Source organism: Dromaius novaehollandiae, chromosome 8, assembly GCF_036370855.1.
Source record: "Dromaius novaehollandiae isolate bDroNov1 chromosome 8, bDroNov1.hap1, whole genome shotgun sequence".
NCBI classification, from domain to species: domain Eukaryota; kingdom Metazoa; phylum Chordata; class Aves; order Casuariiformes; family Dromaiidae; genus Dromaius; species Dromaius novaehollandiae.
Window position 1 is genome coordinate 10967137 of NC_088105.1, and position 24836 is coordinate 10991972.

The 24836-nt window shown below is 53.8% G+C and overlaps 1 protein-coding gene across 1 annotated transcript in view; it reads left to right on the forward strand.

Moving 5' to 3' along the window:
* The window catches only part of CACNA1E (calcium voltage-gated channel subunit alpha1 E), a 174825-nt gene that overhangs the window by 33074 nt on the left and 116915 nt on the right, over positions 1–24836 (forward strand). The window contains exon 3 of the mRNA XM_064515647.1: positions 19587–19853. Within this exon, the coding sequence (XP_064371717.1) occupies positions 19587–19853 (267 nt within the window). The remainder of the gene's footprint in view (positions 1–19586; positions 19854–24836) is intronic.

A 24836-nucleotide genomic window follows, 5' to 3' on the forward strand; every position in this document is an offset into this window, starting at 1 on the left:
TGGGTGATGAAGGAGCTGTGAGCCCCTCCATTAGACATGGCATGCTGCATCAGAGAGCCAGGTCAGTGCACTGCTAATTTGGAGTGCTTAGGATTTTTTTGAGGTACTTTGCATGATAAAACAGCAGTGAGGCTTTGCCTGCAATAAAACTTGTGCTGCTGCTGGCCAGCTGTGCTTTTCTTCGGCAGGTCTTCTCCAGCCCTTCTCAGCTTCGAGCTTGTGTGTTTGAACCTGGGGAAGCGCTGGGAGAGTGACTCACAAAACCCTGTGCAGGGGAAATAAATTGACATATGGGCTTTGCAAGTGCTTAGTGCCTTGTTATCTTTTGCGACCCACTAGGGATGCCAGATGAATAAATCATGGCCAGGCAGGAAGCGGAGGGCTGGCCTTGTTAATTGTCGGTTGGTGTAGCGAGTTCCTTTAACGGCTGCTGGCTAATTAGCTGCCTTGATGACTACAGCTCTATTTCATTGCAGGGGTATGAATCCGGAGTCCTTCCTGCTCGCGCTGTGCAGGATATGCCCCTTTCACTGCTGTCGGCTTCTCCATCTAGCAGTAACTCGAACACAGTCTGATGTTTCCGCCTTTGCTTAACGCGATGGCGATACGCAGAAGCCTGGGCCCGGCCTCTGCTGCCCCGTGTGCCCCTATTAGCTAGGCGCTTCCCCAGGCTGGCGGGGTCCCAGTATCACTGCGTGGCTGGGAATTGGGGACCGCCGTCCCGCCTGGCTGAGCCTGGGCCCTGCCGTGCCCCTCTCTGCTCCTCGCCGTGGGTCGTGCTGGGCAGGGTGGTGGTCCGCAGCGCCGGTGGTGGGAACGCGGGCTGAGGAGAGGATGGGGGCTTTGGGACAAGGTCAGGGCTGAAAGGTCTGTATTGTGCTGATACCTGCAGGTGGACTTTTAGCCATCTTTGTATTTCTGAACTCTTGGCTGCTGGATTTTGTCACTTCAGGGTGCTTTTAAAGCAGTTTTGTGGGCATGCGTGGGGAACTGCGTGTAAACCAGGAGGTCCTGCATGTCTGCCTTGGCTGGGAGCAAGTGGGAGGTCTGGGCAGTTCTCCCTGTGGCCTTGGATCCAGGTGGTAACGGCCTGGTGCTCGTCTCCCTTTCCTCCAGCCTGGCAGCCTTTCTGGTGGAGAAATACTTTTTTGTTCGTGTCACAGATCTCCCCTCTGCTGCTGCTCGCCCGTGTCCTGGGAAGCAGGGGCAGGCTGATGGGAGATACGGGACGAGCCTCTTCCCCATGCCGTCTTGGGGGCTGTTCTCCTGTTACCAGCCCAGGCTTGTTGCTCTTCGGGGTCTGGCCAAGAGGCTCTTTCCTTGCAGATCCCTACATCCACAGCTCCGTAGCCACACTGCTGCAGCTGCCTGCCTGCTCGGAGGTGCTGGAGCTCTGCAGGAGCCCTTGGTGTCAGAGGGACGCCGGGACTGGTGCAGCCCTGTGTGCCGGAGGGGCTGAGCATGCAGGCAGCGATAATGTGTACCAGAGACCCCTGCTTTAACCTCAGGGCTGTAAGCCAGTGGTGCTCACCCAAAAACTTTGCTGAAGGCCTTTATGCAGTGCTGAGCCAGTAACCTCATGGCTGCAGACCCTCTCTGGAACTAGATGGATAGCATGTGAGGGAGAAAAATCAAATTAATTTCCTTATCTATAATTTTATTTGTAATAATGCAATTTCCCTGTGATTTAATTTTCAAAAGGGCCCATCTCACAGGCGGGCATGCAATGAATTGCCCTGGGTTTTTTGTCTGAAAGGTCTGGCTCTAAATCTCCTGGTGAGAGCTGCTGAGTGTGGAGCTCAGTTATCAGTGTGGGGCTGTGTTTTCCCACATGGCTGCAGGTGTGCTGCATGGCTGCGATGCTGGCGGGCTTTCAGGAGGGGGAATCAACAAGTGGTTGGAGTAGAAAATTGCCAGGTATCCTTCTGGGACACTGCAAAAGGAGAGGAGGGAATTCTGCCCACCCCCTTCCCCCATGACTTAGAATGAAGCATCAGATACCTGGGCAGGAGAGGGCATGACTGGAAAACTGGAAAAGCGATTGTCCATCTTCTGCCAGGGTGGAGGGTGATGCTTAAGGGTCACCAGGGCTTTTTCTGTAACTTGAATTTGCAAAAAAGCACCAGACATCACCTGGAACCTGGAAAATGGGTTTTCAGGGTTTGAAGCAGAGCAGATTGCTCAGCTGTCTGTGGCAGACCTTGTGTGATGTGGGTGCAAGCGCAGGATGACTGGCTTGCCCCCCATGCCTTCCCCTTTGCAGTTGGGACAGCCTGGCAGGGTGGCTTGGTGACCTTGTCCAGCTGGTGCTCTGCTCTCTGTCTCCTGCAAAGGGAGTGGGGCCTTCAGAGAGGCTGCAAAATTCAAGCTTTGCCCTTCTAGAATGATTTTTTTTCCCCTCTCCACCTACTGCTTTGCCAAAATGATGAGTTAAACCAGCGTGTTCAGGGCTGTTCTGAGAGCTCTGCACCTTGTTCGTAGGGGCAATGCAGTTCTAGGGAGCTTTTGGTTAAACTTTTGTTACAAGCAGCATCTCTCTTGCATGAGTTGAAGCTGACATCTGTTTTTAACACTGCTGGTAGCTGGACTGTGGACATCTGTCGCCTTTGTCAGGGCTTCAGGAGCGACTCAGGAGCTTTTGGAGGCCTGATGTGACTCCTGTTTGCAGCCTCTGGTTGCCTGCAGTGGGGTGAGTGTGGAGAGCAAACACTGTGCTTTTCCTTTGCACAACTTCTCTCCCGAAGTACCTTCATCTTTGCAGATGCAGTGTTTCTGGCTTGTCACCAGATGTTTATGTACAGCTACTCTTCTGTTTTGGGTTGCAATGAGAGAAGATAAGGGAAGAGAGAAGCCTTTTTCTTACTAGTGTTAGTGCTGGCAAGCCTGATCCCTATCAAGCCTTTCAGCTCTTCTACCTTTTGACAGTGTGGGGGGGGGAAAGTGAAAGGCCTCTTTCCGCTTAAGAGGAACTAAGAATGGGGAGGGGGGGAAATGCTCTTGTCCCCAGTTTTTATAGGGAAACTGAGGCAGAGAGCAGAAGGCTCCCCCCAGAAAGCACATAGACTATCTGCTACTCAAATACAAGCAGGACAGTGGCTCTGTGGGAGGCTGAACTCAGTGAAGGGCATGTTTATCACTCCACTTTGTTCCCATCTAGGCAGGTAAGGGAGCCTGAGCCCAAGGCAGGAGCTAAACCAGGTTTTCTGGAGTCCCAGCCTGAGGTGCTAGCCACCATTGTGCTGCTTACTCGATAGGATCAGGGATGGAGGCACACAGAGGCGTCTGCAGCGGCTTAGCGGGAGCTTGGGGCGATGCTGCCTTGTGATGTGGTCGTGGGGGAATTGTTGGTGTCTTTGCCCCATGTGCCTGGCAGCATTGCTGGGACTACGTCTGGCTGAGAGAGCCCAAAGGAAAGCTCTTTCCTTTGTCAAAATATGCAAATGGAAAATCTCCTCTGTTTTCTCCAAAACAGTTCCTGCTGCTGCTTATCTGACAAGAAAGATAGGCAGACCCACCTTGGAAATGTCCCCAGCCTGAAAAAGCCTCAAGCAGAGTTTCTGGTGGACAGGACCCAAACCAGCCTTGCATGGCTTAAAGCCATGCTATAAACATATTTGTTGGGTTTAGCATGTATAATTTGGGCTCAAAAAGGCGCTTGTTTTGGAACGATAGCTGCAGCGAGGACACAGCAAAGAGCCTGATTCCCAGAAGACAGGCAGGGAGTGCAGGAGCAGAGGAGACCAGAGGGGAGGCAGCTGGGTCTTGGTGCTGGAGGGTGCCGTGCAGTGGTGGTTGTGTGGACATAGGTGCTGTACTTTGGTCCTGGAGTGTTTGATGCTTGGCAGTGAGGAATGACAGGTTTCAGACTCCAGTGGAAAGTGTATTCTGCTCACGTTACAGTACAGTAGCCCTAATGGATAGGGCTGTTATAAGTGATCTAATTATACAGCAGACTGCTGTTGCAATCTTTGGACTGTTCTCCTTGGCTCATGCAGCAAAAGTTATTGGAGCCATATCCTTTCTCGTCTGGTATTCATGGTGCGCTTCACTGCCTGTGCCTTCCAAGGCTTAATGAAATCACCAGAGTACTGCCTTAAAGTGATGTTGGATTCCCCAAAGCTGGAAAAGTCATGGGTAAGCAGAGCAGTATGCTGGGGAAAGGCAACTGGCTTGTTCTGGCTGCACCTGCAATAGGTTCTGCAATGTCAGTAGCATCTCAGTTATTGAAACTTGTTAGATTGTGTGATACAATCTGCAATGAGATCTCGGTAGCATGTTTGTGCCCATGGTCCGTGGGGAAGCTGGACAGGAGAGCTTTCTGCTGCTCACTCCACATCTGCACCTCAAATATAGACCACCTGGAGTCTGTTAGGATGGAAGCTTAATATTAGTGTCATCTGGCTTCATGCACTTATCCTGGAAGCAGAGAACAGAAGAAATTGTGAAAACAGTGTGTAGCTAACAGATCTCAGTGGCTCTCTATGACTTGGTATTCTCCACCTGGTTACGTGCACACTCTGCATCCCAGATTACAAATGAAGCAATTGTTTTTGTCCCCCCACCCCTTGGAGCTGAATGCGACAAGGCCCCTCGGTGTGCACGGAGCTGCCAGCTCTACCTAGTTTCTGATTCTTCTGTCATTTTCTTGGAAACAGGTGCCGTTTTGACCTTGGTCAGTAGTAAGAGTTGCTGCTTGGTGAACTCTTGTCATGGGGTCTGTCCTGTAAATCACAGGGCTAGACCGGGCTAGACCAGGCAAGTCTAGGACCGCTTCCTGCAGCGTGTTCCCCGGGTCAGTGCACTGCAGCGTCTGGGAGAGGCCACGAGCACGCGAGGGCATCACGCCTACGCCTCGCTCCTTGGTGCATTGCCTGTGAACTGCTCCCCGGCTGGGCCTGGTTTTGCTGCAGCATGACCCAGGCTGGTCCGGTGTCTGTTGCCCTGGCCCTTCTTTGGCCTGTTCTGCTAGGGAGTGGACAAGCCCCAGGATGGCTCCTGTAAAATGTCTCTGCCAAGTCAGTGTCACAGATTCTGGTGGCTTTCTGGCACAGCTCTGGGAGGTGGCAGAGCTGGTGGACACTGCCTCCCTGCTGCAAGAAGCAGCCCTGCTTCCTCCTCCTCTCAGCAGCTTGTTCTCATCTGGATCGGTTCCCATGTGTGGTTCAGCAGAAGGCTGCATGGTGCCTGCGCTGTCCTGCAGGAGAGGCAGCGTGGGGATGGGACAGAGGGGCCAAGGAGCAGGTGACTCGGAGAGATTCCCCATCTGCTCTGAGAGGGGGTGCCTCTGAGTTCCTGGGGGGATGGATGCTGTGACTGAGAAGAGCTATTTACGTGACAGCAGTGCCAGTGCAGGAACAGCCAGGCATCGGCTGCCTCTGAGGAGTTGAATCTGGACAACCAGCTGCTGGAGGAGGGAGGCAGTGAGGTATTTTTTTCCCAGCTGCTCAGTATGATCGCTGTGGATCTCATCTCACTAAAGGACACAAGGAACTGTCTTCATGTCTGTGCATGCTTTGCCTTGGCTTCTCATCACCTCCCCTAAGTTGTAAGCTCTTGGAGGGGAAAGTGTTGGGAAAATCTCCAAATTTTAGAACCCCTCTTTTGGTTCATATTAATATACAGCTAGAGGGGTATGACCTGGCCTACATTAAAATGGTCCTTTAGTGTCTTCAGTGCCTGCTGTGTGCAGGCTTGAGGCTGTGGGGCTTCTAGCTTACCTGCTGAGTTTTTCTATATGTGTATTTTACAATATACGGTATATTTTCTTTTCTCTCTTGTCACTCCTTTCTGGCTCAGAGCTGTATGCTGGAGGACTTCAGCCTGACCATGATCCACCAGATCCCTGGTATAGTTCTTTAATTCTTTTGATGTCTTGGTAGTTGCAAAGAAGTCAGGGAGTGCAGCTCTTTCTGTGTATGTTTGTCACGTAGCCAGCTCTGTTTGTGCTCAGTCATTTCCTGAGACTGGCAGGGAGTGGCGAGAGTTGACCGCTGTGCACTGATGCCTTGTCCTTTGATTAACTCAGAATTGATTGTAACTGGATTTTGAGTTGCTTTCCTAGGTTTAAAGCCCCAGATCCTGGGATTATGCAGGTCTCTTCTCCTGTATGACAGACTTTTCCTGTGGCCTCGCTTGTGGACGGACATAGACGCTCAGCAACTGAGAGGGTGGAGGTCCTCTCTTGGAGGTGTCGTGTCTGAGTTGGAGAGGCTGCAGTTGTCATCTTGGGGCCTTTCTGGAGCACAGGCTCAGGTGCAGAGTTCGTTTCAGCCTGGTGATGCTGAGCAGGAGGCTTGGGGCCAGCTCTGTGAGGCCTCACACCTTGCTGGGTGGGGTGGAGCTTGGTCCAGGCCTGCTGTGGCAAGTCCCTCTTGCTGCAATAAAATGAGAAAGACAGCAGACAACTCTGGCTGGGGAGCAAGCCATGGCTCCTCTCAATTACAGAGCCTTGCTCTGTAAGTTGTGGGCGCTCTGTAGTTGAAGTCCCAGGGCTTTGTTTCCCCTTTCTTTTATATGTGATTTTTTCACCACTGCTTGATGTTCCTGGAGGAAATACAGCTGTGACAATAGCATGATAGAACCCAGCCCACCTGGGGACTAAATGACTTGCATTGTCATCTTCTGCTGTTTGTGCTCACCTGCTGGTGTCTTTTCTGTGCTCTCTCCTGTTCTTCTCCAGCATGTTATGCTCTGTTCTCTCTATCAGTGCCTGTCACCCTCCTTCCTAGTTCCTCTTTCCAAGACTCTGCCTTTGCAAGCAGAGGACTCTTTTCTAGCACCTGTACATTGTCTCTCATTGTCTGAGGTGGCTTAGCCAGGTCCACCACCACTGTGTGCTCCTGCTCGGACATCTCAGCTGGGCTGCCCAGTAAAACCTTTGGGTGCTGAGCAAAAAGATTGGGCCAACACGAGCAGCTGGCAGGAGCTACCAGGGGCTCTGCAGATGAAGGCCCCGAGATGCCAGTAACAGGCAAAGCTGGGGCTTGGGTGCCTCAGAGCATCCTTCAGGGAGCTATATACATTTCTCAAAAGTCCTGTGCAACCTGAGGCCAAGTCCTTAACCTCTCTGAGAGCCTAGTAGGGGGTCTCTTGGTTGGGACGACTCTCCCTGCTCATGTTTCACCCAGTAAGAGTAGCAATGCAGGTGGCAGAAAGGGCCATGGATGTGCTAAATCTGTTGCTTACATAGGGGGCAATGAAATACAGCTTTGATTGTGGTAGCCTGGCCTTTGACACTGGACAATGTTTGAATGGTGTATTTCTCTGAGATACCTATCCTGGACCTCCATGTTCTTTCTTCCCTTCCCCTTGCTCCTTTCGATAAAGATCAAGATTTTGATGCACAGGGAGGAGGTTCTGTTTTCTGAGCCAAATCAAGTTTAATTCCATTTGTCCTGAGAATAGCGTGGAAATAGCAGTGTTGTCCCCTGAATTGCCTCAGTCTGGGTTTCTGGCACACCCTGGAGGAATTCTTTTTTGCAAGTTAATTCAAGTGACTTTGTAAACCTCGCAAGGGCTGTGAGGAGCAGGGATCTCCAGGCGGTGGGCACTGACCCTGGAGCACTCAGAGATCCACCAGCAGCACAGGCAGTTAGTCACTCCCTGCCTTTCTGCACTGCTGAGGCATTTCTTTGAGGGAGCTTGGCTCATTAGTAACTGGTTGCTGAATGCGGATGACAAGTCAGCTCCCAGTGGATGCCTCAGCTCAGGAGCTGCTGCCTAGCTTTTTTCACTGCTTCCTGGCACATCTCATTATTGCTTCCCTTGCTGGCACCTCAGCTGCTGGTCATGGTGTCAGAAAGCTTCGTTAGCACATCTCAGGTCTGTTTTGAAGCCATGTCCTGTGCAGAGGCATCAGGGACTTCTTATTCTGGCTGTCTTCTCTGCTTCCCAGGGATCAGCCTTCAGTGAAAGCTTCTCCCTTGGCCTGGGGCTGATCAGGGCTCAATCACAGAACAGTTGGGGTTGGCAGGGATTGTTGGAGATTCTGGTCCAACCCCCTGCTCAAGCGTGGTCACCTAGAGCAGGTTGCCCAGGGCTGTGTCTAGTCAGGTTCTGAATGTCTCCAAGGATGGAGACTCCAACCTGTGACCTGTTCCAGTGCTTGATCACCCTTACAATTAAAAAGAAACAAGTTTTTTTTGGTTTTTTTTTATGTTCATACAGAATTTCCTGTGTGTCAGTTCATGCCCATTGCCTCTCATCCTCTCACTGGGCACCACTGAAAGGAGTCTGGCTGCATCCTCTTTACACCCTCCCTTTAGATACAAATTGATAAGATTCCCTCTGAGCCTTTTCTTTTCCAGAGTTAAATAATCCCAGTGCTCTCAGCCTTTCCTCATATGTCAGGTGTTCCAGTCCCTTAATCATCTTTGTGGCCCTTTGCTAGACTTGCTCCAGTAAATCCATGTGTCTTGTTCTGGAGGGGCCTGCAGAGCATCTAGTGCTCCAGATGTGACCTCACCAGTGCTGATGGAGGGGAAGGATCACCTCCCTTGACTTACTGGCAACACTCTGCCTAATGCAGCCCAGGATATGGTTGGCTGCCTTTGCCACAAGGGGACATTGCTGGCTCGTGTTCAACCTGTCTACTAGGACCCTCAGGTTCTTCTCTGCAGAGCTCCTTTCCAGCAGGTCAGCCCCCAGCCTGTACTGCTGCACAGGGTTATTCCTCCCCAGAGGCAGGACCATTTGTCTTGGTTGAACTTCATGAGGTTCCTCTCTGCCCACTTCTCCAGTGGGTCAAATTCCCTCTGGCAGCACAGCCCTCTGGTGTATCAGTCACTCCTCCAGTTTTGTTTCATCTCCCCATGCCATGCTCTGTGTGCAGGATTCAGTGCAGCACACAAAGGGACAGGGTCTGGAAGAGAGCTCCTGGGACACATGCATGCAAAGGAACTTCTGGTATTTAATGCCCCTATCTGCACCTTCTCCCTTTCTCTCCCCTGGAAAAATTTAATCTGTTTGCCTGTCCCCAGCAGGCTCCAGCTAGCCCCGGCTAATTCCTTTCCAGCCTCTGAAGTGCATGTGGTCATCTAGTCCAACCACACTAACTTATTTTTCAGTAAATGCACTGCTTTTCATTTTAAAGTGATTTATTGCTGAACACTCCTAAAATTACATTTATTTGAATTTTATCAATTTCAAATTAATTATTTGTCAAACTTGGGAAAAGTTTTTGAAAATTTGGTGGAAAAAACAGCTGAGGATTAGTGCACAAGCCATTGTGAGAGAAACTTCTCCCTTGCAGGCTTATTTTTTATCATGGAAATTGCAGTTCTACATAACTGTACAACTAAACACAATAGCTGGTGAAATTTCTAGTTTGTGTGGAAAATGATCTCAATTCAGCTTCTGAAAGGCTGAGACCTTTTCTTCTGTACTTGTCAGTCAGCCCTTTCTGGTTGGAAAAGAGTTTGCATTTGTGCATGACAAACATTAATGCCTGACTTTGACCACTTGCTCTGCCTGGTAGCTGGAAAAGTCAGTCTGAAAAGTTAGAAAGGTCCCTGAAGTTGTACCAAAACAGCCTTCAAACGTGGCACTGTTTCCAAAAGCAGCCTTTGAAACATCAAGGGAGTTTGTCTTGGGAAAGAAGAAAGAAAAGATGCATTTCTTGTCTTTACTTAGCTCTGGGCACACTTGATCAGAAAGCTCACACGTTGCCTTCTCCGAGCCTTTCAGTGCAGTGTTGCAGGTGAGCAGGTCACTGAAACTGTGCCATTTCCATTGCTTTGTTAGTTTTGAGCTGATTACACACACCAGCAAGGCTCCTTGCTCTTTAAGGGCGGGGGGGGGGGGGGGGGGGAAATATGCCATTGCTTGCCCTCAGCTGTGAGATTACAGTGCAGGAGATCAGCATGGCTGGCATCATCTTGTCAAAAAAAATACTTGAGATAGTCAGTGTTACAAGGCTGATCTTTCACAGCTGAAGCTAACCAGCTGCAGGAGGGTTTGCTTGACAGCAAACAGCTTTCCTGGTAGCTTGGAGCATGCCACTGTGATGGATGTTGTGGCAGTAAAACATGCATCGGCTTCATGAGCTCTTACACAAAACGAGTCCATTTTTTCCCTGGTTGGAGTTCCACAGAGGTGACCTTTCTTCCAGTGCAGCTCAGAAGTTGGTAAAACAGTGGCTAACATGCTGTAACTGTCTTCTCCACGCGTTTGCTCAAGTGGAAATGAGCCTAGCAAATTCTCAATGAACTCTTTTCCATTGAAGAATTGCACAAAAAGATGACAAGATGTGCTCAGCCATGCTCATCCAGGGACCTGTGCGAGTGTTTGCCTGTGTGAAGGATCTCTAGCTGATTGTCTGTTGGAACTGAAAGAGGGACTTTTTCACACCTCCCATCACTGAGTAGCTTGCAAGGAGAGGTTTTGCTCTTTGGCCTCTTCTCTTTCGCAGGTTTGGAGCACGTAAGCAGTGTCTCCTCCCTGGCAGAAATCCAGGCATGGTGCTGCTGTGGCTCTTTGAGCATCAGCTACTCAATGGAAGTTCAGACTTGCAGGAAAATTTCAACAGCTCCATCTCTTCCTGGCTCTGCTCCTGACAATATAATTTTTGCTGTAGCCACCCTGTTTGCTAGCAGACAAGTGCGGTTGCTTCTGAGAAAGCTAAGCCTGTGAGTTTGGTTTCATTACACTGAGGATGGGATTAGTGGTTTTCTGGTCCAACTACTTGTTTTCATTTTGTTGCTGAGGTTATTTACAGCCCAAAGGCAGGAGACACCTCAGTCTTCCTGCTTGCTGGTATCTCGGTTGCTGTGTTTCTGACTCTGTGAGGCAGATAGAGGATCAAAGAGATTGCAGTGTGGTTCTCGGGCATGGAGAGCCAAAAGCTCGTCTGCCTTTTGGGAGGAGAAAGAGGAGATCTGAGAAGAAGAAAATCTCTTGCTGGCTTTGGCAGAAGATAACGTTGCTTGGCAAAGTGGGGCATGAGGAATGCTGAGGGAGAAAGTATGGGATTTCCTCTGATCTGGGTAGCGCAAAGATTGAAACAATGCATTTTTCAATCCCTATCCAGCCCTTTGGTCTAGAAATAAGCTTTCTCCTATTGGGCATCTAAGGCTGGCTGTGGGGCTGTCTGCTCTGAACAGTTTCCTTGTCCTCACTCACATGTGGCGTTCAGCAGCCCCACGCACTTGGGTCACCTTCCTCAGTGGGGCCAGGCATCTCTCCCCATCGCAAATGAATTTTCCTCAGCTGTCTCTCTCTAGGCTGCCCAACCCTGCTCCTTTCAGTGTGGCAGGTGGCTTTGAGATATCCCTTCTCCCTAATTTTTGCCTTTGGACCCTCTCTAGTCAGCCTGTCTCTCTGGAACTGTGATGCCCAGGAGCAGACCCAGCTGAGAGCAGGTAGGGCACAAGGGTAATGTCTTGCGTACCGCCAGCTCGGCGGCTGCTGGCGAGGGCTGTCTGCATGGGGCTGCAGGCAGGAGGTGGTGGCCCTGGCCCTTCACGTCGCAGCCTGGTAGGATGGGTCACACAGCACCTCGGAGGATGGGGACACAGGGACAGGGCTTTGCTAACGTGGTGGAAATGTAGGGGCTGGCGGAGAGCGTTCTCCAGGAGGTGGGATGGCTGTGCGCCGCCGGGAGCAGCAGGGATGTGGCTGCGAATGCTAATTAGTGACTGCCTTGCAAGGCTAAATAAAGCAGCGGGGCACTCCAGGCATTTTATTAATAGGTGATTATTTTGCACCTCTTCAGCTGAGCTGCGAAGCCTCCTAGCCTCAGGCGGAGAGAGGCAGCCCAAGGAGCCACAGCCTGCGTTTGGTGTGGAGGGTTTTGTGAGGAAGGAGGAGAGCTGGGAAGGGGCAGGCCAGGGAAGGGAGCTTTCTTCCTTGCCCCGTCCTGCCTGCAGTGAGCCCACGTGAGAGCGGTGAGCTCGGGAGCTGCCTGCATGCCGCAGGCTGGCGGCAGTGATTCCCGGGACCCAGGGTGACCCTGGCGGAGAGGGGGATGGTGCTGCCCAGGGGCCGGGCAGCAGACGTTCCCAGCAAAATGCAAATGGTGGCAACTCGGGGGCTCCCTGCATGCTCCCCATCCAGTGTACTGGGGCTGGTGTGTGAGCTGCTCTGCTTTCTCTGAATACACGACAGGCGTGCCGCAGTGCATAAGGATGCAAGTGCAAGCAGTGTGAAGCGAGGCCCCTTTGCCGCCCCGGTCCCTGGCTGCGATGGGTCGGGGCAGACGCAGTCTCACCTGAGCTGTCAGCAAACCTTGCGCTTGTGCGGCAGCGGATACAGCCACGAGGCAGTGCGCTGAGCAGGAACGCTATGAACACTCACCTCGGCCCCGAGACGAATGCAGAGCTCTGAATTTCCTATTTCCCCTTGCTATCTGTATTTATGTTCTAGAAGGGTAAGAGCGTAATGTGAGAGAAGTTTGTATTAAAATCTCACGTGGGCCCTGCTTGAGCTGGCTTTGTGCTCAGCCTAAGTAAGGCCCTGCTCACCTCTGGAGCTGTGCGGTTTGGTTGGGGCTTTTGGGAGAGCCCGGAGGACTGAAAAAACCTGTGGGGAGGTTGAGCACAGCCTGATGCTGGAAACACAGAGGTTGTTTGTAGCAGAGTGAGGCTAAACACTAAAATTGACTCCCTTGACTGTTCCTGAGTGGGAAGCATGGCCCAGCCATGTTCCTATAAACGCCCAGGACTGTAGGTGTTCTTGGCTGCCCCATAAGCCTCTTCCAGTTCTTTCAGCTTGTGATCATTTGGTTGCTGAATCACCCTGTGATTGAAGATGCAGCATCTGCCTGTTTGGTCGGAGGCTCTGATAGATGAGATGCTCCAGTTGCACAGCAATGCAGTATGGGGGACCATCCTCCTTCAGGGCTTTGTGTTGTGTTTGGACCCCTGTTGGTGTCTTCAAGAGCTCTGGGAGGAGTTTAAAAAAAAAATATATATATATATACACACATACATACATACATACATATATATATGTATATATATATCTCCCCCTTCCAAGCTAGTGCACTACACTGAAGAGCATGAATGGGTGAGCATAAAAAGCAGCTTATATATAGTGCTTGATTCCTGTTCTGATATTTTGCCTGACTGGTGGAGACACCTTCAGCATGTCTCCGCTTTGCCTGTAAAGATGGATGTCACAACAGATCAGCCACCGGGAAGCCTCTGTGTGTGTGTGCGCAAGCGTGTGCCACGGGGGGCGGAGGAAGAGATGGAGGCGCGCGGGTTTGCCTGCGGGCTCTGCCTGGAGCGGCCTGAAAACCCATAGCTGAAAAGCACAGTCAGCTCTGGCATCTCACCTCTGCAAATGCTGGGTACGAGTGTGTCCGCAGGGTGCTGGGGAACGTCCTGGGTTCAGGGTCATCGCGTGGGACCTTCTCATGTCACACTTGCGTTGCTGTGCAAGAATCTTCCTTGACAGCTGAGAAGTGGCAAATATTATTAAAAAAAAAAAAAAATCTGATTCTCTTAGTCAAATGCTTGCAGAGCCTATCTTTTGGATATGAAGGTTGTGCTGTCCACCCCAAACGGCAGCCCTGGGGGCAGGCTGCTATGGGCAAGGGCTGTGGTGGTGCCCCTTTCTCATCCCCTCTTGGAGAGTGGACAACTAAAACCTGCTTCCCAAGTGTTGTTCTTCCATCCCAGGAAAGATGTCTTTACAGGATTTTTATCCCATTGACTTTAAAGATGCTGAGATCGGATGTTGGGCTCCTGGGTCTCTGTGACTAAAAGCAGCAGCATTCAGGACTACTGGTGCGTTTTATGCCATTATGCAGCAAATTACACTTTAAATTAAAAGTGGTTTAAAGCTTTCCTTCTGCTGCTGCTTTGTGCCACTGGCACAGCTGTTTCATGTGGATGACCTGAAGGAGTTTGGGGTGGTGGCACTTGCTATAAATTATGCATCCAAATTTTAGTTTGGTATGCAATTTACTGGCTTTCTCTAGTCTTTCAGCTGCCTAATTTCTCTGTGCGTACACGATGCTGCTGGCCTTGAGAGGTCAGCTCCTCAGGCTTGCCTGGGTGACGTGTCCGGGACCTTATCCAAGAAGATGCTGCGTCTCAGTCGTTAGCACTGAGAAAGGCAAGTCCTGAACGCGGTGGGCAGTCCTGGGGGTGAGCGGGGCGGGGGAAGTACCGATCCCGAAAAAAGTGCTGGTGAACTGACGGCAGAAAGGAAATACTTGTCCTGGGCTGGACTGGGCAGCGCTAATCCTCCAGGGAGGAGATGGGGTCGGCATGGTTTTGGTGGTGGCGAGTGCGTTGTGCCGCCTCGGAGCAGAGACAGAGAGCAGGGCCCTGTGTCCACAGGCCAGGGATGCTTTTGGGTTTGCTTCAGCTGAGGATGTGTCCAGAAAAGGCTTCTCTGGCTTGTCCCTTCTGCAGGTTTGTCCCAATAGCTGTGTCAGCTTTGGGTGCGGAAGAAGCCGCGGCCTCCGCTTGGCTGCAGCTGTGCTGGCAAAACCGCCCCATGCGGTGCCAGGAGGAGGATGAGGGTCCAGCCCCGCTGCCGAGAGCAGTACCCTCCTCTGGAGATACTGTCCTCGAGCTGCTCAGACCTGCTCCACCAGTGTCCCAGCTTCACTGGCCACCCACGAGCCACGTCGAATCAGGGGCCCTGGACACCTGCCTCCCAGCTGTGGAGGCAGCTGACCTGGCAGGCTTGCCTCTTCCCCTTTGTAAGTGGGGAATGTGGGTTTTTTTTTTCTTCCCTAATCCTGCAGGTAATAAATTTGTTCCTGGAAAAAACTTCTCTTCCTGCACAGTTATAAACATGCTTCTGAGTCAGAGTTACCCAGTCCCCTTTTGAAATTTGGCCAGAGCACTGTAGATGATTCTTGTTTGATCCTATTTTTTCCAATATAGCTAAAGCATTATTTAAAAAAAAAAAAAAAAAAAAAAGGCAGGATGCCAAAAGCCACTTTCTAATATGAGTGCAGCCCATCGGTGAGGCTAGGCATATCATCACTCACCAAAGCAGAGCCTGCCCCAGCTCCCCAGGCCCTCTGGGCTCCAAAACGTGTCTGTGTGGGCTGTGTTAGCACTCTGTCCCCTGCGTGAGACTGAGGAGGGGTCACGCTGCAGCCTTTAGCCTCTAAACCTGCTGAGCAAACTAGGGCTGAGCAGAGGATGCACCTAATGACCTGTGCTAATGATAGCACCCATCCTTTGGGGAGCTTCTCAGGCTGTTTCTCCCCTTTGGTCCCCACTGAGGTTGTACCCAGCAAGCAAGTGGGAGAGTTGAGGTGGTTTAGGGGCCCTGTCAGCTGGGTGCAGCAGCAGGGTGACTGCCTTGTGTGATGGGCTTCCTGCATGCAAGAAAAAAGCCAGGCAAAGGACTGCAATAGATGCACAAAGGACTGCAGTAGCTACATGGTGGCTTTGTGTGACTTGGGTCCATCGAGCCTCTTTCAAAACAGCTCAAAGCCTATGGGAAGGGCAGGCAGGGAGTTTGGATGAAATTACCCTGATTCCAGCTAGGGAAAGCAAGTTTCTGTGACTGAGGGTTGGCTGTCTGCAGCAGCAGGAAAGCACTGCATGCTTTTGGCCCCAGCCAAATGCGCCGATGTGGGGCTGGCGTGGGGCGGAGACCCCTGCGCTGCGCTGGTAGCGCGCGGCCCTTCGGACTGCAGTGAAACGCATCCGGCCGCTAGATGGCAGCCCCGGCACGGTGAGAGGCGCGTTCAGAGGCGTGCCAGCCCGTGCGGAGTTAGGGGGAGGTGGCAAGGACCGCCCCTTGCCCCGTGCAGCTGTGAGGATGCAGGAAAGCCCCGGGGCTGCGAAGAGCGCGGAGGGTTTAACGTGGCGGGACGCGTGCGGCTTTGTGGTCTGCTGGGGCTTGGAGCAAATCTCATCTCCCTGACGCCGGTTTCTCTGGCTGCGTTGCTGGAAAGGCTGCGGTGATGCTTGAAGCGCCCTGGTGTTGCAGCTGCTGGTGACAACTCTGGGGCCAGGCCCTGCTCTGGGAAGTGGTAGCCTGTTTATATTGCTGCCAGGGGTGTGGGGTGGCCTCACTGTATGGGGTATTGGCATGGCTGGGGAGAAAAAGCAAGGGGGGGGACCTGCATTCCTGTATTGCACTGCTCCAGCCCAGCAGGAGATGAGGAATTAGCCCTCCGCTGTAAAAGACAGATCCATCCAAGCTCCTTCCTGTCCCAACACCCCCAACTGCCCTGTTGTCTTGGATTTCCTTTGTTCACAAGAAAACATAGCTGGCGCTGAATTTCTTTGCCGTGTTGAATCATGTAAGCATCAGCCACGCTTCTCCCTGACTCACTAATCCCGGTGTGCTGGGGTGAGGGTCAGGATGAGCATGGCAATAAACATCCTGGGAAATAGAGCCTGCATCTCTTGGCATAGCTGGGCCTTTTCTGCTTTCAATCTTCTCTCACGGAGCCGCACTCTCATAAATATCCCATCCTTTAACACTGGCTGAGCCGGGGAGATGCTCTCAGCCGGGTCAGCCTGTGCTGTGCTTGCAGCAGTGAATATAAACCAGAAAAGAGAGCAAACCTCTGCTGGGAGCGGGGAATACCCCGCCGGCCCAGAAGTGGAGGCATCCAGGTAAGATGCACATCCTCGTTTCGAGCAGGGAGGAGAAAGGCTGTGTCTTCCTTGCCCGACCTCGGCCCCTTGCGCCTCTCCCGCAGTGGGAGCCTGCCACGGTGCCCCAAGCTGGGCGGCAAGGATGGTGGCCAGAGCCTGAGCGGTGATGCTGGGGCAGATGTTTGGCCATGGGTGCAGGTGAACAGTGCAGCCCTGGTGGGACTTGGAAAAGGCTTGGAGGGCTGCGGCAAATTTCCAGAGCCGGGGCTGAGCTGGGAGCTTTGCTGGGCTGAGGAATCATGCCTGGAGACCTGCCAGGCTCCAGGCTTAATTACCAGGGGCTTAGTGGGTGGAAAGGTAGGAATGTGGGGCTGCTGGGGAAGAGGAGGCAAGGGGAAGGCTCTGCAAATCGTAATTGAGTCGTGCAGGGCAGCATCCTTCCTGGGATGAATCCATGGGGCTGTAATTACCTGGTGGCTGGCACATCCTCTCCACCACCCATCGTTAGCAGAACGAAAGCCCCAAACGAGGCTGGAGCGTGCTGTGGGCCCCGTCCCGCCTCGGTGGCGGTCTGTCCAGCTGCGTGGGTGCTCGGAGCTGCGGCCGTGCAGCGCGGTGGCTGTGCTTGCTGAGAAGCCCCACTGACCCGAATGGTGTTCAAAGTTTGTGTTTTTGGACCTGGGTCCCCCGATCTCCACCACGCAGGGATCTGCTTCATGGCTCGTGCTGGTGTAGCTGATGGGATTTATTGAGCCCCCTGGTTATAGCCTTATCTGCTATAGGGCTTTGCAAAGGAGCAAAGGTGACGAGCGACCCTGCAGACAGGCATCTCAGAGCTGGTGGGCTCTTGGTGTCTGGCTGAGTTTGGAGGGAATCATCCCACCACCTTTCTACACCTACCCCTCTGTTATCCTCCTGAAAAGAGCCTGATCCTTCATGCTCCTTACCCAGCTGGTCCGAGGGCTCCAAGCAATGTCCAGAAAGCTAAGAAGCGAGCCCAGCCTGCTGCTTAGAGTACAGTCAGACTGCATGGGGAAATGGCTCTTGCCCAGATGGGTTACTATTTACATGGTTAAGGGCTTGGTTTCTTGAGTAGCCTTATGTGTTGGGGGCCGCTGCCCAGCGGCTGTGGGGCCCAGGGCTGAGCAGCAGCTGCTGTGCTTGCAGGCAAGCTGCTGCGGTTGAGGCGGGCCAGGCGGGAGCGTTGCCCTTCATCGCCTGTGGCCTGGCACCGTGGGGCACGTGGGGCGTCTTCTGAGGCCGGCTGGAGCTGCGAGTGGTCCTGCCCTAAGGAAAGGGCAGGCAGCGAGGGCCGTGGGGCCTGGAGAGCTCGTTGGCGACTGGGTTGAACGGACAGGCCTGGAGCTCGGGGGCGTGCGGGTGGGGGCCCCCCGCTTGTTGGGTATGGGGGACCTGGGCTGCCTCTCTGGGAGCTGCGAGCCCTCTGTCGTGTCCCGGAGGGCAGGACACCTTCCCCCAAAGGCTGGGGAAGGCACCGAGTGCCGTGGGCGTAGCGTGGCCTGGGGAACCCCAGTGTGCACCCGACGGGAAGGGCGCAGTGCCCGCCGAGTCCCGGTGCCCTGCCCCGGTGTTGCAGGGGGGCACCTTGGGGCAGCCCGGCCCTGGGGCCAGCCCCCACAGCAGCACATCCTGGTCTCCTTGTCAGGGGTTCAGGGCCGCGGTGGGGACGAATCCAGCCCAGCCTGTTGTCTCCCATGAGCTCTTCTTCCTTCTGGCCAAAATCAAGCATCAGAAAGACACCGGCAAGCGGGGCTGAGGGAGGCTTATCTGCATGCGAGTGGGCAGGAGGGCTCTCCCCAGGCAGTGCCGGCATCAGGGTGGCTCCGGAAGGGAGCCCTGAAGTTTCCCAGGGCACAGAGGCAGGGAGGGGACAGTGCATGTGGCTGGAGGAAGGCTCAGCCTGGGGTGAGTGTCTCTCTTTCCCTGAAAGCAAGGGGGAGGCAGTGCCCCCCTTTGCCTCCCCACCCCGGTTTCCAGTGGTAGCCACTCACCTAGGAGCCCCAGTCTGCTGGGAAGCCCTTGGGGGCCAGGGAAGGGGCTTCTTGCGGGGGCTCCCCCCTTGCCTTTGTTCCCTTCAGACCCTCCCCTTGCCTTTGACTTTGCCTTGCAGCAGCTCCTGCGCTCGCCGAGCGAGCGCGCTGGATGGAGCAAGCGGGTGCACGCGCGTGTGTGCGCGCGTGTTGCAACCGCCTTCGTTAAAGGGAGCGCTCCGCGCGCTGCAGAGGCGCGGCAGCCTCTAATCCGCGTCGGCTCCTGCGGGGAGCCAGCGCTGCCCGCCTGCGCTCTCCCGGTGGTGAGGGGCTGAGTGTCCCCGCTGCGGCGGGCGCGTGCCCTGGCGCCGAGCACCTCTGCCCCGCCGCCCCGGGGAGCGAGAGTGCCGGCGAGGCTCCCGCAGGCTGCCGAAGATGGAGGCGGGAGGAGGAAGTTGGACACTTCGCTCCAACTAGGCTGGACCGCGCTGCAACCTGTTTCCCCTGCCGCCCCTCGGCTCTGCTGGGTGCTGTACCAAATTGCGTTTTCCTTTGCGGTGGGCAGATGGAGGGACTTGGATGCCAGCCCTTTCCCTGCCTGAGCTCTGCCGGCAGACGATCCTCGGGCTCTTCTTGCTCGGGGGGGTTAAAAGAAGGCTGATATGGGCTTGCAGGCAGAGTGGTGGGAAGGATGTGGCTGATTTTAACCGCTTGCTTCACGGTGGAAGGTGCCTAGGCTGCTTAGGGACTGAGCCGGTGCGGTCTCCGCTTGGCACACGGGACCTGCTGGGACGGCTCCCTGCCTGCTCCCTGGGCGAGTGGGCAGCTCCGCGCGGGAGGCAGCCAGCTGCCCCCCGGGCCGCGCTGGAGATGCTGAGCTGGTGTCGCACGCTGCCGCCTCTCCTGTGCGCTCCGCCTGGGTTTCCGCGGTCCCCTGGAGGGATGAAGGAGAGAAAGAGCTGAGCATCACTGAGAGAGGAGGAGGAGGGGGCTGTGCTTGGGACTGCACCCTGTAGCCCCCCTCCCTCGCTGCCTTGGTGCTGCTGCTTTGGCTCACCTGTGTGCTTTCTTCCAGGATGGCTCGCTTTGGGGAGGCGGTGGCTGGCAGGCTGGGCTCTGGAGATGGAGGGTCTGACCAGAACAGGAGCCGGCAAGGAGCTCCTGCCCCTGCGGGAGGCACCCCGGGAGCCTTCAAGCAAACCAAAGCGCAGAGAGCCCGGACTATGGCTCTGTACAACCCCATCCCTGTCCGGCAGAACTGCTTCACTGTCAACAGATCATTGTTCCTCTTTGGGGAAGAGAACATAGTCAGGAAATACGCCAAGAAGCTCATCGACTGGCCATATCCTTTCTGCACCCCTCGCTACCTCCCTCTTGCTCCCCGTGCCTGGATTTGTCTTGGTGGCCTTCCTGGACACGCGTGTGGCACTAGCTGGCAGGTAAGTGCCTGCCTTCTGCTCTCCTTCCAGCATGCAGAGAAGGGTGCCCTGGCATCCCATCCCCTTCGGGGATGCTCTCCTCCTCCCCTGCTCCTTGCCTCTCCCTGGTGCTCGTTCTCCTCCTTCCTTCCTTCCCCTGCTTGGTGCGTGGTGGGGAGCTGAGCCCGCTGGCCCTGCAGGGACCCCACTCGGGGACCTGAGCTTCTCCCAAGATGTGGATTTGGAAGTCCTCTCTGGTGGCCAGGGAAGGAGGGAGGTGCTGAGCAGATCTCTGAGCCTGGGTTGGTCCTGCATGCTTCAGGGCACCCTTCACTGACCCCATGTCCGTGTGGCTGGGGGTTGTGGCCTTTCCTCTGTGTCTCAATGTCTTGCTGGAGTTTCCCCTGCCACTTTCCCCCTCCATAGACCCCCCATCCTGATGGAGACAGAGCCCCTGGGAGCCTGCAAGTCTCCGGACTCTGCTGTGGTGGCTTTCCTCCCCTCCTGCAGGTGCCTGTGTGCCTGCTTTGCCCCCGCTGGCTCCTGATCGCTCCTGGCAGGGGCAGGGGCACAGCCGTCCTCACCCTCCAGCCTCAGTCGCCTCCACTAGCAGCCATGGGGACCAGCTTCCTGCTCCATGTGGCAGAGGGAAAGATGTTGAAAATTTGACTTTCCCCCATAGCCCTTTGGGGAGATCTAACTCGGGGGACCATGTTTTATCCTGTAGAGTCACAAAGAGGGGACCCCCGCCTAGGGCTGGGTGGAGAGACCACATCTCCCCCCATCCCACTCCTTTATCCTTTCAACCCTCCACCCGCAACGCCCCCTTCTTTTCCCCCCACCCTGCAGGCGCCCCCAGGCAGCAGAGTTGTCCCTGTGGCCAGGTCCTGGTGCCCAGTACTGCAACGTGCTCCTTGCTGCTGGCAGCTCGCGCCCTCCTGTCAGCCTGGGTTCAGCTCTGCTGCTTGCCCTGCTGGCCCCCAAGACCTTCCTGGGCTTTGCCACTGCAAAGACATAAGCCTGAAAACTTCAGCGTGGCCACACTTTGGCTTTAGGGCCATTTCCAAACCGTGTTCTGCAGTGGTGATTACGTGCAGCTCTTGCTGTTGCTTTCTCTCCCTGCAACTTGTTGGTTAAGTTGTTGGTTCCTGCGCTGAGCACAGGAGAACTTGCCCCCGTGCAAAGCAGAAATGCGCTTGTCTGGTGCAACAGGTGGGGGGGTCATGGGATGGGTCATTTGCGGTATTCAACATCATCGGGAAAGTCATCCTGCCAGTGCTGAGGCCCCCCGGTAGCTCTGGCACATCGGGGTCAAGCCTCTGCTAAGCAGGGGCTGGTCTTGCCTAGGGAACCGTAGAAGACCCTAAGGGAGTTGACCGTGTGCCTGAGGGGGAAGGAACAGTCCGGGGGGAGCTGGTTTGCTAAATTCCTCGGAGCACGCTTAAATCTTCCCCTCCTGGCAGCGCCTGTGCTCCCGCTCGGCGTGCAGCCTGCAGGAGTGCCGGTGCAGCAACGTGGGTAGCTGGCCTCAGAAACACACGGGCAGCTCCGCTCAGAGCGCTGCAGGGCATTCGCCAGACCAGCGTGTCTTGTTTTCCAGAATATGCCAAATTATTCATGTGCTTTTTCAGTGCGGTGTGGGTGGGCCCTCGCTGTTCAGCTTTTATTTAAAATAATAATTAGTTGGTGTGTTGCTGATGGCCCAGCTTTCCCAGTGTGGGTCAGGGTCCCGTGTTGCTGTAGTGCTGCATGACATATCATCTAAAACAGCCTCTGTCTCCTAGAGACTAGTGCTTTGCTACCACACTGTAAAAATCCCACAGCATTATTCTTTCCTGGAATTTGCAATGCATGAGAAAGATTTGCTCATTCTTTCCAAAAGAAGTGACATATTCCTGTGCAAACATTATACCCGGGTCTGCTCCAGGAACAGGAGCTAAGGCTCTATGTCCGCTCCCACGCGTGAGTGCCTTCTCTTTCCAAGAAACTCATCTACCCTGGAGCTTTGTGTAGCTCTTCTGCACAACAGCCCTTCACCTTGAGCTCTCAAGGTCTTGCACACGGACAAGGCTTTTTGATGATGAATCTGTACTGATCGGGTGAAGTGCTGAAAAAAGGAATTGAGAGACCTTTAGAAGCTGATCGTTTTTGCCAGGGACAGGCAGAGTAATCTTTCTTTGTATAAGGCTGGGTGATTCTTCTGGTGGAGGAGACCTCAGCACCACCTCATCTTGTGCTACAAGATGTCCGAAATGCCAGGCTAGTTATACTGTTGCTTCAGAGACTGATGAGCTCAAAGTGGTGTAACTTCGGGCAATATTAGCCTTATAGCAAGGTCTTCTAAGGAGGGAGCGTTGTCATTGCAGGCTATTATTGCTAAGGTTGACCAGGCAAGTTGTTCTGTTCCTTGTAATTGTAGCCTGGCACATGCTGTGAGCTCCTTTCGGCAGGGCCAGGGAATTTTGTGAGCATCTCAGCCGTCTGGACCAGAGCCCACAGTGTGAAGCCTAGCATTGTTTCTGGGCTGTGAGGAGCGTGGTTTGTGGAGGTGAGTTTTGGATCTCAGCCACAGTCAACAAGAGTCGCTGGCCTTAGAAGGGAAGCCTGCCGATGTCAGTGCTGCTGGTTGGAGTAGGCATGACACCAAGGGAAGCCAACAAAGCTAGGAGCTGGGATGGAGCTAGGGGAGGAGTGGAGGCTCTTCTTCATCCAGCTCCAGTTGACTAGGTAATAGAGCTAAAAATAACTGGTGATTCAGGCCTGTATATCTGCTGGGTAAATGTATAATTATAACGAGCAGCCTCTGCAGTTTGGCTTCCCAGTGTAAATAGGGATGATGCATGTAGGGGAAGGAGGAGAAATACGAGAAGATGGGATTGGGATTCATCTTCCTGTAGAGATCTGGTCTTTGCAGAATTTTGCACTGGAAAACCTGCATTGTTACCTTTGGTGGAGCTGCTTTTTTAATGTTCATGCTCAAAACATGAGGCAGGAGACAGCTGTTATTTTGGCTGTAGGAACAGCAGCTGCTCTTCTCCTTCTCTTCTCCTTCTCTTCTCCTTCTCTTCTCCTTCTCTTCTCCTTCTCTTCTCCTTCTCTTCTCCTTCTCTTCTCCTTCTCTTCTCCTTCTCTTCTCCTTCTCTTCTCCTTCTCTTCTCCTTCTCTTCTCCTTCTCTTCTCCTTCTCTTCTCCTTCTCAACAAACCCTTGTTCCTGCCTGCTCTTACTCTGCTGAGGGATCAGCAGCTGATGGCCAGGCTTCCAGCCCTGATTTCATTTGTTTGGCTGCCTGGAAAGCTACAATTCAGTTAGCACATGAGATGGGCTGCAGCTCATCTAGATCTGCTTAGTTCTTCATCTGCTTAATCATATTTGACCTGGATAAGATCCCTCTCCCGCCCCAGGAAGGCCAGATGACCTTGTGTGGTTCTGGCTCTGTCCCCAAGGACAGCCTTCTGTTGCAGACACACATGGACCACTCGTACCTGTCCACCTTGTTTGGAAAGGAGAAGGGACATCCATCAGCCTTCTGGGAGCCTTTCCTTTCTCTACAGCAATGGTTTTGTCCTATCTCAGCTGCTTTGAGTAGTAAGTTGAAAGTTGGCCTGGCTGAGAGCAGCAGGGGTGTGTGCAAAGTGCCACGTACGTGGGAGCATTGCCGGTTATCTCCAGTTCCTCTTCCACCAGTTCAGGATATCCAGGCAAGGCAGAATGTCCTGGTAAAGCTGGAGGATGTTGCAACCTCACATCCATCCTTTGTGGCCAGGGTGGGATTCACACATTTACTTGGTGGGAAGCACAGCCACGTGTGTCTGAATCGTTTTGCTCATGATGGCTTCCACTTCATGGCCATGTGCAAACAGAGGACATGTTTGTGTTCACTCTGAGAGCGAGCAAAAGCCAGAAAGGGGTCTAACTGCAAAATGTGGGCTGGCCAGGGCAACTGTGGCTGCGGAGGGGAGCCTGCGTGTGGCCTGGAGGTGTCAGGAGGTGTTGTTTGCCCAAGGAGAGGTGGCTGAGCTGCAGGCAGTGACCACCCAACACTCCTCTTGCCCCAGGATAGAGGTCTCTGTCTGAGTTGTCACTGGCTGCCCCAAAGCTTTTCTCTGTGCTTGCACTGCTCTTTCTAACGTGACCTCTCAGCACCCAGAGTGTTTCTTAGGTGGGTATCTGGTTGTGGCTGTGTCACGGCAGCACCCACCCCGATCCTGAGGGAAGGGTGACTCATCCCTGCCGTGTCCTGGGAGTGATTTGTGCTTCTGCACCTCATACACCCCACGTGCCAGCTCTCTGGGTGCGAGTGGCTACCCCCGCGGTGAATCACACCCCGCACATCTCTGACGCTGCTTTGGCACCGCTGCCAAGGATGGTGGCAGTGACGTGCCCTGCCCCAGCTCCGTGTGCCAGGCTGTGTCCCCAGCGCCAGGCTGGCTGTGCCGGCATGGGGAAGGCCCACAGTGGAGCATCATGCGGTGCCTGGAGAAGCCTCTCTGGCCCCTTTGCTGTTGCCCAGCCGGAATTTCTGCAGATCTCGCTTGCCTGGGGGAAGAGCTGCACCACGTTGTACTGCCCTTGGGCAGCTTCCTCCTTGTGCTACCCAAGGAAATCTCTCCTCGCCTTTTTCTTCCTTCAAGGCTGCTTTCTGTGCCCTTCATTCATCAGATTTTAAAATGTTTTTTTGGGGAGGGGCGAGTAGGTGTAATGGCAGGTCCATCTTTTTGACAGCCGAAGAGGGAGAGGCTGCCTGTCAGATGGTGAATTTAAACAGAGGCAGCTGTTGCCATGGTGACACCAAGTTGCATCCTGTCGCTGTGGCAACCAAAGTTAAAAAACTGATGTTAAGGCAGGAAAATCACATGATGTAGTTCTTTTTTGTTTTTTTAAAAAAAACACCAAACGAGAGGAGAG